Source organism: Mercenaria mercenaria, chromosome 2, assembly GCF_021730395.1.
Source record: "Mercenaria mercenaria strain notata chromosome 2, MADL_Memer_1, whole genome shotgun sequence".
In the NCBI taxonomy this organism is placed as follows: Eukaryota; Metazoa; Mollusca; class Bivalvia; order Venerida; family Veneridae; genus Mercenaria; species Mercenaria mercenaria.
Window position 1 is genome coordinate 61,289,522 of NC_069362.1, and position 14,021 is coordinate 61,303,542.

The 14,021-nt window shown below is 34.7% G+C and overlaps 1 protein-coding gene across 6 annotated transcripts in view; it reads right to left on the reverse strand.

Annotated features, from left to right (window-relative positions):
- Window positions 1-14,021, reverse strand: part of LOC123564063 (ubiquitin-conjugating enzyme E2-17 kDa) — a 78,036-nt gene that overhangs the window by 55,701 nt on the left and 8,314 nt on the right. For all 6 annotated transcript variants that reach the window (XM_045357332.2, XM_045357334.2, XM_045357336.2 and 3 more), the window contains exons 2-5: window positions 4,246-4,309; window positions 3,396-3,427; window positions 2,981-3,058; window positions 1,848-1,953 (exon numbers count right to left, since the gene is read on the reverse strand). In XM_045357332.2, the coding sequence (XP_045213267.1) occupies window positions 1,848-1,953; window positions 2,981-3,058; window positions 3,396-3,427; window positions 4,246-4,309 (280 nt within the window). The remainder of the gene's footprint in view (window positions 1-1,847; window positions 1,954-2,980; window positions 3,059-3,395; window positions 3,428-4,245; window positions 4,310-14,021) is intronic.

The window sequence follows — 14,021 nt, forward strand, 5'->3', positions numbered from 1 at the left end:
AGATATTTCGATCTAACACAAAAACCAAACAATATCCTCTACATATTTTGTAACATTTTGCATTTAACATGTTTAATATACATAATTTTTGCCAGTTATCAGAGGAGTAACTATCCACTTCCCCCAACTTCATGTTCCAACTATTGAAGAAGGCATCTGAATTTTCCACTCATCGAAATATTTTAAACAACAAAACTCAACCACTTATCAAAATCCCACAACACAGTTGTACCAACATTTTACTTTTGGTTTTAATAAGCAAAATGATGATAATGTTTACAAACAGCAAACTCTACTTTTGCAACCCAAAACTGTTACACTGCAAAAGGTGATACACAAATACTTATGAGAAAAAACCCAAGCCTAAGCACTACAGTTTGGTTAGAAGTGCTTCTAAATAGGAGCAGATTTCTAATTTAAATTTGAAAATACTGGCATGAAAGTCTTGAAATTAGGCCTGCCTTGAATTACATCTTGTACATGTAATTGCAACAAGACCAAATATAAGAAATTTTAAAGTTCACTAAAATGAAGAAACAGATAATATAAGTACCATATCAATAATTCTGGAGGGCAAAGCATTTTGCTTTGAGAAAATCAGTAATAAACTTAACAAGCGTGGCAGACTGTCACAAAAGACGCCCATTATCGAACTCGGCCAAGATATTATGCCCACAAACATTGTCAGCAAGTTTGGTGATGATCGGATGAAAACTGTTAGACTTATAGAGCGGACAAGGCTAAATTTGCAGATTTCGAGTAATTCAAGGGCCATAATCTTAAAGTGCCTAGGGTGATTTTGCTGGTTGTTATCGAACTTGGCCGAGATATTATTCCCACAAACATTGTCACCAAGTTTGGTGAAGATCGGATGAAAACTGTTAAACTTAGAGAGCGGACATGCTTTTGGATGCCGACCGGCCGCCCGCCCACCATGGTAGTTCACATAATACGCCCCACTCTTTCAGAGACAGGCGTATAAAAATTTAAAAAAAGTCTGATGATGGTGCATCTCTCTAAATGTATTACAGTTGCACTGTACATACATTCAAGGATGTACAGTTGTGACAAGAGTTTACCAATAAAAAAACAACAACAACAAACAAGGAGCTGCTTTCAATAAACGCTTGATGCCCCTGGTTGCATCCTTGTCGATACAAAGCAACCTAAGTCCAAAATGAGGTCAAGTTCAAGGTCAAGGTCAACTTGAGGTCAGGTGATCTCTGAAGATGAGGAATGGTCACAGGTTACATCTGCATTAGTATCAAGTCATTCTAGTAAGGGGTATTGATGCTAGACAGAACGGTCCCATTTGGTTAACCTCATACGGATGGACGAACAGACGGGACAATCACTATATGCCTAGGGGCATAAAAACAAGACAATACCATTCATAAGGGTATGAATTTGCAACCCCTTGACTGAAGGACACTTTTTTTCACTTCGATGCACGAAGCTGCATGTTTTAAACTCATATGGATTTGATTGTCAGAATTTCAAATAATGAAGGCACTTTGAAAAGACTTTAAAATTTCTTCTAGACTACCGAATTTCAAGACAACAGAACTCAAAGAGGTTTTATTATATATTTTAATAAATATGATCAGATGTAGAAAATTTCCATCATAAATTCATGTCAAAACATGCTCACAAGTTGTATAGCCCAAATTCCCTGCTAAACAAAGGAGAGCTCCCAAACAGTTGATAAAATAGACCACTTTTTCAAAAATAAAGAAAAATACACATAATTCAAAGTGCTCATAAAATGGTATACATGTCTCACTAATGTTAGCAATAAGAGAGTAAACAGAATGCAAGCTAATGTCAGCACAGTATTAATGACTTACCTTTAGATATAGTTAAAGCAGGTGACCATTGTGATCGCAGAATATCTAGACAGATACTACCATTACTGTTTATATTCGGATGATATATTCTAGTTGTAAAGGCAACCTGAAATTTGGGACAAAAAAATGGACAAAAGTTCTACAGTATAATTTATTTTCAAAGATATTTTAAGTGGCAATTAACATCACAACTGACAACAGTGAAAATATCTTCATAGGCAGAGCCTTCTGTAATCACAGTGCAACCTGGTAAGCAGAAGAATACTTAAACAATATACTAATGCCTCCTAACATGTCTCTGAAGGTTGTGTGTTTATGGTACTTTGGTATGTAATTCAGTTTCCGCCTCAATGTGACCTTGATTTACAATGTACTGAACTCAAACAATAGGGATCATCTACTGACCACACGCAATCATCTTAAGACATAGGACAGCTCTAAGCCCAAGCATTGTCCACATACTGATCATGAATCAAATAGTCTGACAGACCGAGTTACAGACCAATATACCAAAGGTCATAGAAATGCTTCAGTCAATATCTAACATGGACCAAATGCTTAGTGAATATTTCATAGTTCAACTATCAATACAATGCCATTACATGACAAATCAATTTGACCACCTTTAAAGTTTAAAGCTTCTTAGAATCATTCCAGACTGATGTTTTGGAAAACTAGTTCTGGTGTCTTTTAAGTCGGTATTGTTGGAATACAGTAACATCATTTATCCAGAAAACCTAGAATAATGCAAGATAGCTGTTACACAGCCGGAGATCTATTGAATCCTTTGTACCAAGTGTCGAATAGTCAGAGCTACTGTCTTTCCTAACATTAATTTTTGACGATAGATAGCAGGGTGGCCAAACCATGTGACTTTTCGGTATTGTACACATGGGGAAAATGCTGAATTCGTGTAACATTTTTGTTTGCAATTTCCTTATTTGCAGGTTTTTAATAAAATTAGATTTTTTTGTCTCTGTATAATAGAAATACTGACCTACCCATGATTTTCTAAGTCCAAAAGGGGCCATAATTCTTGCAAAATGGTACTTAAACTAAAAGCACCTTGTTCTAACAATGCACTTGAATTCTGACTGGTATTTTTTTCATAAAGCTCTCAATCATGAACTTACCTTCGGTGGTTTAAAAGGGTAATCTGTTGGAAAATGTATAGTGAGGAAAAACACACCACCTTGGTATGGACTGTCGGGCTGAAACCAAATATACACAATGCAAGTAAAGAAGGCATGAGAAATCTGTATTTGTCATACTCACAATAAAAGAACTACTGTAAACTTAACAAAAAAGCATTACTTGAACAATTCAGCAAAACAAATATAGAATATCTAGTTTCTAATTAAGTGACATACAAATACAACTTAACTGAAATTAAGAAACATTACTTTTCAACAGATTTTCCATCCACTTTTAATGTGTAATGTATCGACCTTTATTGTGTAATAAACAGAACAAAATCAGTTTCTTCTAAACGCAAATCATTAGTTTCCTACATAATTTCGTGTTCAGAAAAATGAAATTACTACTTACAGGACCCATTATTGTGGCTTGCCAATGAAATACTGAAACAAAAAACATATTAGAAAGGTTACAACTTCTTCAGTGTTAGAATTTAACTTTTTCTTTTGCCTTCGCAAATTTTTTCCAGTACAAAAATATGAATTTGCAAAGATTCAGCTTTACTGGCATTTTTTTCAGCCGTTTTTGGTAAAAACTTGTAAGTACATAAATACATGCATGATCGGCATGTTGCCAGGTTCAAAAACATTATCCCCATCTATACCCCTCTACAACAAAACTACCATAACTTTCTGACATTTTTTATTTGTTTTCCTCTAGCAGCCCCTAGCTGCCATTTGAACAAAGCCGAGAGGGGGACCTTGCCATGATGCTACAGACCAATGGAATTCTAACCAGTAGTGTCAGAGGAGATGTTTAAGTGAGAATGTTGACCATGGACAACAACGTATGATGGTCCATCCACCTATAATAATAGCTCACCCTGAACCCTTGGTTCAGATCAGCTATAAACAAGAGGGCCATGGTGGCCCTATATCTCTCACCAGAGTTGATCTGGCCTACCATGGTGAGCTAAAAACTTCGCTTACTGAAAATCCACCAAGTAACCAATGTTTAAAATAAATTTCATTACTTCTGTTCAGTATAAGCATTGTAAGAAATCTATGCTTTAAGGGAACTCTAAAGTAAAACATGAAATCAACAGTTTTACAATGATTGCATACTTAATTTCTAAGACTTGCACAACATGAAATGAGTGACCGTGTTTCTCGTAACAACCACAAACATAAGAAAATCTTCTGCAATTGTATACAGTACTTATAAATGAGACACATAATGAAATATGCCCATTTTAACTTACAGTCATCCCCCACAGGTCCTGCTGAACATTGTGCTGGAGGGTCCCTGCCCAAGTCCTGTAATTCCTGAAAAATAGATCAAGAATGATTATAAGGTGTGTATTTAATGTCGCCTTCAGTGCTGTAGTGTTCACATATGGGGCGTTGACTTCTCAAACTAATGTTGTGGAGTTTCTTTCACTGACCCTAGACTCCTAACATTTCTCAAATGGAAATATTTAGATTTCTTCAATTAGCATTTTCTCAGGTTCATACCTTTTATTTCTTGCTGATACACGTAGCTGCATTTTAAAAACACAAAACCACACATTTTGATGTATGATCAAAGATGTTGTTTTTTGAGGTTTTAAGTTTAAACTTTAAAGGTGAAGATCATATGAAGGCCGACGCCAACATGAGTAAAATAGCTAGATATTTCTTTGAATAGTCAAGCTAAAAGCATGTAAGAGCTTATGTTCATTAATTTTGTTCTAGTTTTGCTGACTCAGTCAAATAAATGTTATCTTCTTATGGTCATTTTAACTGAAAGATGATGGACAGTTCAATCACTATAAGCCCGGCCGCGAACATTATTATTATTATTATACCAGATTTATATAGCGCCCTTTTCATGATAAACATGTTCAAAGGCGCTTTACATATAGCAAATGCAGCCACACAGGACACAAAATTCACCCTCTACTAGTACAGACACAGAGCGATCTGACCAAAGGGACAGAGTGAGATAGAAATTGTTTTTAGATACAGGCCTGTCCGTCTAACTTAGCCTTGCTCTTTGCGAATAGACAGTCTTGTTCTTTAACGTGCCCAGTGTATAGCACCGTTACACGCGAAGACGTCTTTCCTGGGAAGAACCAGTACTGGCCTCTTAGTTAGGTGGGCGACACTCAAGAGCAGCAGTGCCTGGACCGGGATTCGAACCCAGGACCTCTGGATTGGCAGTCAAGCATGTTACCACTAGACCACCGGCCCACTTAAACAAGAGCATCGCCTTGCGGGTGCAGACGCTCATCTGATTTTTTTGTCTTTGTATAATAGAAATATAATTGTCCTACCCATGATTTCCTAAGTCCAAAAGGGGCCATAATTCTTGCAAAAAGCAATGCAGAGTTACAGTACTTGCTGTGCAGAATCAACTTTTAATGGCAAATAACTGCTCCAAGTTTCAAAGCAATAGCAAAACTGACTCCTATATAGCCCCTCCCCCCCAAACATGTTTGGTATAAAAACATCTAATTTGAGGAACTATCTTTGGTTTACCAAAGTGGGTCATGTAAACTGAGTAAAAGCTACTTTCAGACAACATTCCGAAAGTGTACCAGTATCCGGATAGTATATTTTGGATATGCGTTTTAGTAAACTTTAACCTGACTGTAATAGCACTTTCCTGTTAATGAAATATTGATGAAAGACCTGATCAATACAACATGACTTTTGATAATTATTAGTTTACAATGTGACCTGAAACAGGCCGTTTACTATGTTGCTTACAACATGATCTTGGTTTCAAGATTAAGCTTATATTAAGGCCTTCCACTATTTCATATGAACAAGTTGACATTCTTGGTGACATTTTTTAAGAGAAAGGCTTGAATGGTTTAACCTAAACTATAAAGTAAGTAAAATGTCTTTGTAAACTATGTTATTGGTTTTGGGAAGATTTACCACTTTATTCTGTGACATTTCTTTTAAGTGTGCAATAAACATAAATGGAATACATATTAACTATAGACATCTAGAAATTCAACTACTGCTATGGTAACTTTCACGTCTAAAGGAGCACCCTGCCCCTTTCGGACAGCACCCTGCCCCTTTTAGGCAGCACCCTGCCCTTTTTGAACTCTAGAAATAACACTACAAAACTTAACCAAGAAATCTGATTTTCTAAGTCCAAAAGGGGCCATAATTCTCACAAAAAGCAGGATGGAGTTATGTTTCTTGTTGTACAGAGTCAGCTTCTGATGATGAACAAGTGTTGCAAGTTTCAAAGCAATAGCACCAAGCTTTAAGGAATCGTTTCATTTTACACTGCACAAACTCATGTTGCGTTAAATGTCATACACTGCTCTAATTGCACAAAGCGGTTTCAATATGCATTAGACAGCATGAAGATGTAATAAATCATTTCATTTTCAATGCATCGTTCCATGTTTAAATGGATGGAATAAAGTTTTGTATTAAATGGTTTCAAAATACAATGCGTTGAATGCAAATATATTGGACGGGATGGTGTTTTAGACTAGACGACGTTGAAATGCACTGCACTGACTGACTTTTTTTATGAATGGATTGTATATTTACTGATTTTGGCAGTTACCGCCGCCCATAAGATAATTCAAAAGGAAGTGGCGTCAACGTACTCTGGCACCCCAATTCCTTCTGATTATGCTGTTGTTATAACATGAAAAAACATGCGTAATCCCTTCATTAACATCACACTTCTTGACCTAAAATACAAGACCTCAGGTTCATATTTTCAATTCTTCTAATGCCACCGAGGTTTTTATTCCCTGACAAGGCACTCAAAACTATTTACTGAAGTTACTCGTGTCAGTAGCTGCTTATAACTTTAAGATTAGTAAAGTTTTCTCCTGTTTGGAAAGAGCCTCTTGTTTAAATTCAACATCAATCTTTTTTTTCTTTCATTTGTCTTCTTTGTTTTATAACACAACATTTTGTATTTGAGAACTGTCACACATTAAACCGGAATCCACCTAAAAACCAGAATACACTTTCCATAACCGGAATACACCTGTATTTTTTAAGTTAAAGGTATTTTTGAAGGGTTTTTGATATAATTCAATCATATATATCATAAATAATTAACATACGAAAGGAAAATAAAATATGTTTACGCAAAATGATTTTATACGAGAATGAAGTTCGTCGACCGCGCGGGATATTTCCATAACCGAAATACACCCGTATTTTATTAATAAATGGTATTTTTGTAGGGTTTATTGCAGAAATAATTTGTGTATAATATAAATAATAAGTTAACAAAAGGAAAATAAAATACTTTAACACAAAACGATTTTATACGAGATTTGGAATTGGCGAGCGCACGGGAAGTTTCCATAACATAAATGCACTCGTCCTTTTTTTAAAAATAAATAGTATTCTCTTAAATAAACACTTTTATCATTTTTTGTAAGTTGTAGAACCATGTTCAATAAGATTAAATATGAATGAATATTTGAGAGAAGTTTATTAAAAGTTAATTCTGTATACGAGATTATAACTTTACGATCTTACGGAAATGTTTTACGCTTACGTCGCTATGACTAGATACCGGAATGCTGATTATTAAAATTTATTTAATTGTTTCCTTAAATAATAAGAAAATAATTTAAGACAAAAAATATCATTATTCGATTTTAAATGAAGCATAAACAAAATACGGGTCCCGACATAAACCGCGCGGATCAGAAAGGGCTTAACATGATCGGAAAGGGCATGTCACATGTCTATTATTGAAACTTATTTAATTGTTTCTTCATATTTCATTTAACAAATAAAAAAGAAAATAAACTATGAATGATAAAATAGCAATTTCTGATTTTTAAATTAATTATAGACAAAATACAGGTCCCGACATAAACCGCGCGGATCAGAAAGGGCTTAACATGATCGGAAAGGGCATGTCACATGTCTATTATTGAAACTTATTTAATTGTTTCTTCATATTTCATTTAACAAATAAAAAAGAAAATAAACTATGAATGATAAAATAGCAATTTCTGATTTTTAAATTAATTATAGACAAAATATAATTTTTTTAAATACGAGTGGCATAAACCGTGCTGATCGGAAAGGACATAACATGATCGGAAAGGGCATGTCACATGTTTATAATTGGAAATTATTTAATTATTTCTTCATATTTCGCATTTCGTTTAATAAAAAAGAAAATTAATTAAGAAACAAGAGCTGTCTCCATAGGATGACACATGCCCCCGATGGCACTTTGAATGAATAGTTATGGCCGATGTTAGAGTTTAGGACCTTTGAGCTACGGACCTGGGTCTTGCGCGCGACATGTCGTCTTACTGTGGTACACATTCATGCCCAGTTATTTGAAAATCCATCCATGGATGACAAAGATATGGACCAGACACGCCCATCAATGCACTATCCTTTAACGTCTAAGTGTGACCTTGACCTTTGAGCTACGGACCTGGGTCTTGCGCACGACACGTCGACTTACTGTGGTACACATTCACGCCAAGTTATTTGAAAATCCATCCATGGATGACAGATATGGACCGGACATGCCCATCAATGCACTATCCTTTAACGTCTAAGTGTGACCTTGACCTTTGAGCTACAGACCTGGGTCTTGCGCGTGACACATCGTCTTACTGTGGTACACATTCATGCCAAGTTATTTGAAAATCCATCCATCGATGACAAAGATATGGACCGGACACGCCCATCAGTGCACTATCCTTTAACATCTAAGTGTGACCTTGACCTTTGAGCTACGGACCTGGGTCTTGCCCTCGACACATCGTCTTACTGTGGTACACATTCATGCCAAGTTATTTGAAAATACATCCATCGATGACAAAGATATGGACCGGACACGAAAATTGCGGACAGACTGACAGACCGATAGACGGTTCAAAAACTATATGCCTCCCTTCGGGGGCATAAAAATATCAATATTCAATTTTTAAATGAATTATACACAATACACATGTCAGTGCATAAACCGCACTGATCGGAAAGAACCGGCCTTATGTTTATTATTGGAACTAATTGAATTATTTCTTCATGTTAAATTTGATAATTTAAGAAGAAAATAAACTACGAAAAATCAATTTTCAAAAGAATTATATTATGTTTAATATATAAATATAAAAACGATTACTGCGCTTATTTCCAAAGCACAATTAATATCCTTTGAATATATGCGGCGCAACAAACACGTGCCTCTGATTAGTCCTGATAGAGTTTGACTGGATTATCACACCTATTGATTATATCAATTAATCAGTATATTTGTAAGCACACATATGCGACATGTGACAAATAATGTCTGACAAGGTAACTGCAGTTAAATATGATAAGCTTTTATTTAATTTCATACGTGTCGTTATAATTGCAAATTGAAAACTTGAAGAACAAGAGCTGTCCGTAAGACAGCCAAGCTCGACTATTCGAAATATTGTCACAGAAGCAGGAAATTATTACCCAAAATGTTAAATATCAAAAGAGTTTTAAGTTCGAAAGGGGACATAATTTGACCAAAATACATATCAGAGTTATGGGACTTGATGTTATCAACTAGTTTTATAACCCCGAAGAAACATGTTAAGTTTCAATTCAATATCTGCATTAGTTTTGGGGATAGTAACTTGCATGTTAAACTTTAACCAGAATTTTCTAAGTCCAAAAGGGGGCATAATTTGCTCAAAATACATGTTAAGAGTTATGGAACTTGACCCAGTGAGGTTGGTAATTGACCTTGAAAAAGAATAAATAAGTTTCAAAGCTATATGCCTTTTGGTAATAGCCGTATGTACTTGCACGCAAAACTTTAACCAGGATTTTCTAAGTCCAAAAGGGGGCATAATTTGCCCAAAATACATGTCAGAGTTATGGGACTTGGTGCTATCAACTAGTTTTATAACCCGAAGACACATGTGAAGTTTCAATTTAATATCTGTAGTAGTTTTGGAGATAGTTACTTGCATGTAAAACTTTAACCAGAATTTTCTAAGTCCAAAAGGGGGTATAATTTGCCCAAAATACGTGTCAGAGTTATGGAACTTGACCCAGTGAGGTAGGTAATTGACCTAGAAAAAGAAAAAATAAGTTTCAAATCTATATGCCTTTTAGTAATAGCTGTATGTACTTGCACGCAAAACTTTAACCAGAATTTTCTAAGTCCAAAAGGGGGCATAATTTGGCCAAAATACATGTCAGAGTTATGGGGCTTGACCCAGTGAGGTAGGTAATTGATCTAGAAAAAGAAAAAATAAGTTTCAAATCTATATGCCTTTTAGTAATAGCTGTATGTACTTGCACGCAAAACTTTAACCAGAATTTTCTAAGTCCAAAAGGGGGCATAATTTGGCCAAAATGAAGGTCAGAGTTATGGGACTTGGTGCTATCAACTAGTTTTATAACCCGAAGACACATGTGAAGTTTCAATTCAATATCTGCATTAGTTTTGGAGATAGTAACTTGCATGTAAAACTTTAACCAGAATTTTCTAAGTCCAAAAGGGGGCATAATTTGCTCAAAATACATGTCAGAGTTAAGGGACTTGACCCAGTGAGGTAGGTAATTGATCTAGAAAAAGAAAAAATAAGTTTCAAATCTATATGCCTTTTAGTAATAGCTGTATGTACTTGCACGCAAAACTTTAACCAGAATTTTCTAAGTCCAAAAGGGGGCATAATTTGGCCAAAATACATGTCAGAGTTATGGGGCTTGACCCAGTGAGGTAGGTAATTGATCTAGAAAAAGAAAAAATAAGTTTCAAATCTATATGCCTTTTAGTAATAGCTGTATGTACTTGCACGCAAAACTTTAACCAGAATTTTCTAAGTCCAAAAGGGGGCATAATTTGGCCAAAATGAAGGTCAGAGTTATGGGACTTGGTGCTATCAACTAGTTTTATAACCCTGAAGACACATGTGAAGTTTCAATTCAATATCTGCATTAGTTTTGGAGATAGTAACTTGCATGTAAAACTTTAACCAAAATTTTCTAAGTCCAAAAGGGGGCATAATTTGCTCAAAATACATGTCAGAGTTATGGGACTTGACCCAGAGAGGTTGGTAATTGACCTAGAAAAAGAATAAATAAGTTTCAAAGCTATATGCCTTTAAATGATAGCTGTATGTACTTGCATGCAAAAACTTAACCAAGGTGTGACGCCGACGCCAGGGTGAGTAGAATAGCTAGACTATTCTTCGAATAGTCGAGCTAAAAACAGGTACATTCAGTATATTTTTTTTATTTTTCATGTACTTCAACGTATCAATACTAATTCCATGTTTTGCTAAAACAGCGATGTATTGTAGATTTAAACATTTTCATTCCTCCTTCCTTCTCTCCAGGATGCACTAGTCGTTTTCCTTTGTCAACATAGTCTTCCTTTAAATACTTTTTTAGTGTTTCATTTACAGAATTCCTTATTTTGTTAAAAATCAGTTTTATTAATTCCAGTCCACTCCGGAAATTTAGGAAAAGTGTTTTTACGTGGTAACTTTACCAAAATTCAGAAATTACATCATGAAAAATGTCAACAAACATTATTTGGATTGACTGGAATTTATCCGGGAATCGTAAAGATACAAAACATCATGCCGGTAATTTTCCATTCTACGAGCACGTGCAACCTATCGTAATATCTAATTTACATCGCTCGACGTTACTTTTGTTAATCAACACGTACAAAAAAAACGCGCGTAGTGCATTCATTTTTTAATATTATCGCTTCAAGTTTTTAACATCGCTTAAGAAGTAATACAGTTTTAATTCTATAACGATTTTAATAAGATATCGACAGTAATGTAGGGAAAATTCTATAAAAACGGTCGAATTTTCACATAATTATTTGTAAAACTTCAAACAGCGCGACCTTAATTACTTATTTCTTTCTAAAAGTAAATAAATGATAAATTCTATGGCCATAAAATTCAGACTTTTGACCAGAAAGTACAAAGAACAGAATAAAAAAATCTTAAATAATGAAAAAGCGGCAGCAATTTAAATAAATGGAGTAAAACGATTTTTGGCAAACAGATTTCTGTTAGTGTGGCATAATAGGTTACGTGACATCGTGAACGTAAATAGAAATCATGTGGTTTTAAATAAAGCAGTATGATGTCCTTGCGGTTTTAAATGCATCTTAGTACATGTATATTTTTGACACGACACTTTACTTTTAAGATATTCTTCTTAAACAATAATGTAAATTCCTTGAGGGCAAATAGGTCACAGACGTAGGATATCCGCTATTACCGTTTGACACATTTACCCGTCAGTTTATGCACATTCGCTTTTAATAACAAATTAAAGAAGCTGATATGGTTACACTATATTTCATAAAGGAATATTATATTATAGCATAAAAAGACTATTTTGAAATAATTTGAACCAAAAAATCGAAACTTGAAAGAAATTTACCTACCTAAGTCAAAATCTAACAAAATTATGGCCATTGTGGTTCATCCACGAGTGCGCAAGTTTCTCGTGCGCTTAACAAACGTGCAACCTCGTATAAAACGTTATGCGCATTTTAATTTCCTTTTGTAAATTAATTACTTATTTTAGATATGATTGAATTCTATCATAAACCCTAAAAATACGATTTATTTAAGAAATACAGGTGTACAATAGAGAATTTTAGGGCATGGAAATTCATTTAGGCCTAAAAAAAAATATGTTTGTTTCCTGTAACATGCTGAAAAAAAGGGGGGGTCGGTAGGTAGGAAATTTTTTTTTTTTTTTTTTTTTTTAGTAGGTGTCAGAACATTTCAGTGTTTAGTAACCTTATTATCGCCAATTAACTGCCTAATCAGGCCTCGACCTTAACTTTTTTCAGCAGTTGCCAGCAGGTACACCAACTGCTAAAATCTAGTAGACCTGCTCAGACTTTAGTGGACCTCCAAATTCTATCTCATAAATTGTGATGCTGTAGACGTCATAACTTCATATGACTCAGAGAAACAGGACTTATTTCTAAAATAATTAAAAATGGAAGTCTGTAGCAATCTGTTATCCCGAAAAATAATTATTTTGAAAAGTGTCCCAAAATATGGACACAATCATCATCCTCCCGACCAGTGTTGAAAGTGAAAAAAACCCCAACAATTATTGGTAATCATTCTGATGATAAACTAAGTAATTGGCCTCGTTTTCATCATCAATTAACACCCCGTCGAAGAGCTAAAAGAAGTGTGTAGGTTATTGTGGCATCAGCAGTGGAGATCAAAGCGGTATAGTTTCCTCGAGATTGTCATTGCATTACGTCATGTTTTCGCGCCATGTGACACATCACTGTCTGATCGTACTTTCTCGATTCCTTTAATTGCGGAGAAGAAATCAGTAAAAAAGTTTTTTCTTTAATTTTTTAAAAGCGAATGTGCAATATCCCGAATAAACTGACATGTAAATGTGTCAGACCGTGAACGATGATGACCTATTTGCCCTCAAGAAATTTACATTATTGTTTGAGAAGAATATCTAACAAAGTGTGTCAAAAAATATATCAGGCCTTTTTTTCATCAATTTGGGAATGCCACCGACACCAGTGGAATTGGGAAAATGCTCTCGGAAATTATCTTAATTGGGACAATTTGCAAATTACCAAAATCTACAAAAATGTGTTTTTGTGTGAAAAATTAATGAATTGCATTTCAGTAATTGTTCAACAGTATTATAATTAACCTAAATATACATGTATATACAAATTAGCAAAACTATCTTAAAACAGCAAAAACCCTAAAAGGTATAATTATTTGGGAATTTCAAATTCAACTTTGGGAAAAAACATACTTTTTGGCATTGGGATTACCTCCTTTTACCGGAGGTAGATTTATAGGGAAAAAAAGCCCTGTATATGTACGAAGAATCATTTAAAACTTATTAAAAATCGCAACGACATCATACTGCTTCATTTTAAAACCACATTTCTATTTACGTTCATGAGGTCACGTAACCTATTCTGCCGTGCTAACAGAAATCTGTTTGCCAAAAAATTGTTTTACTCCATGTATTTAAATTGCTGCCGCTTTTTCATTATTTAAGACTTTTTAAT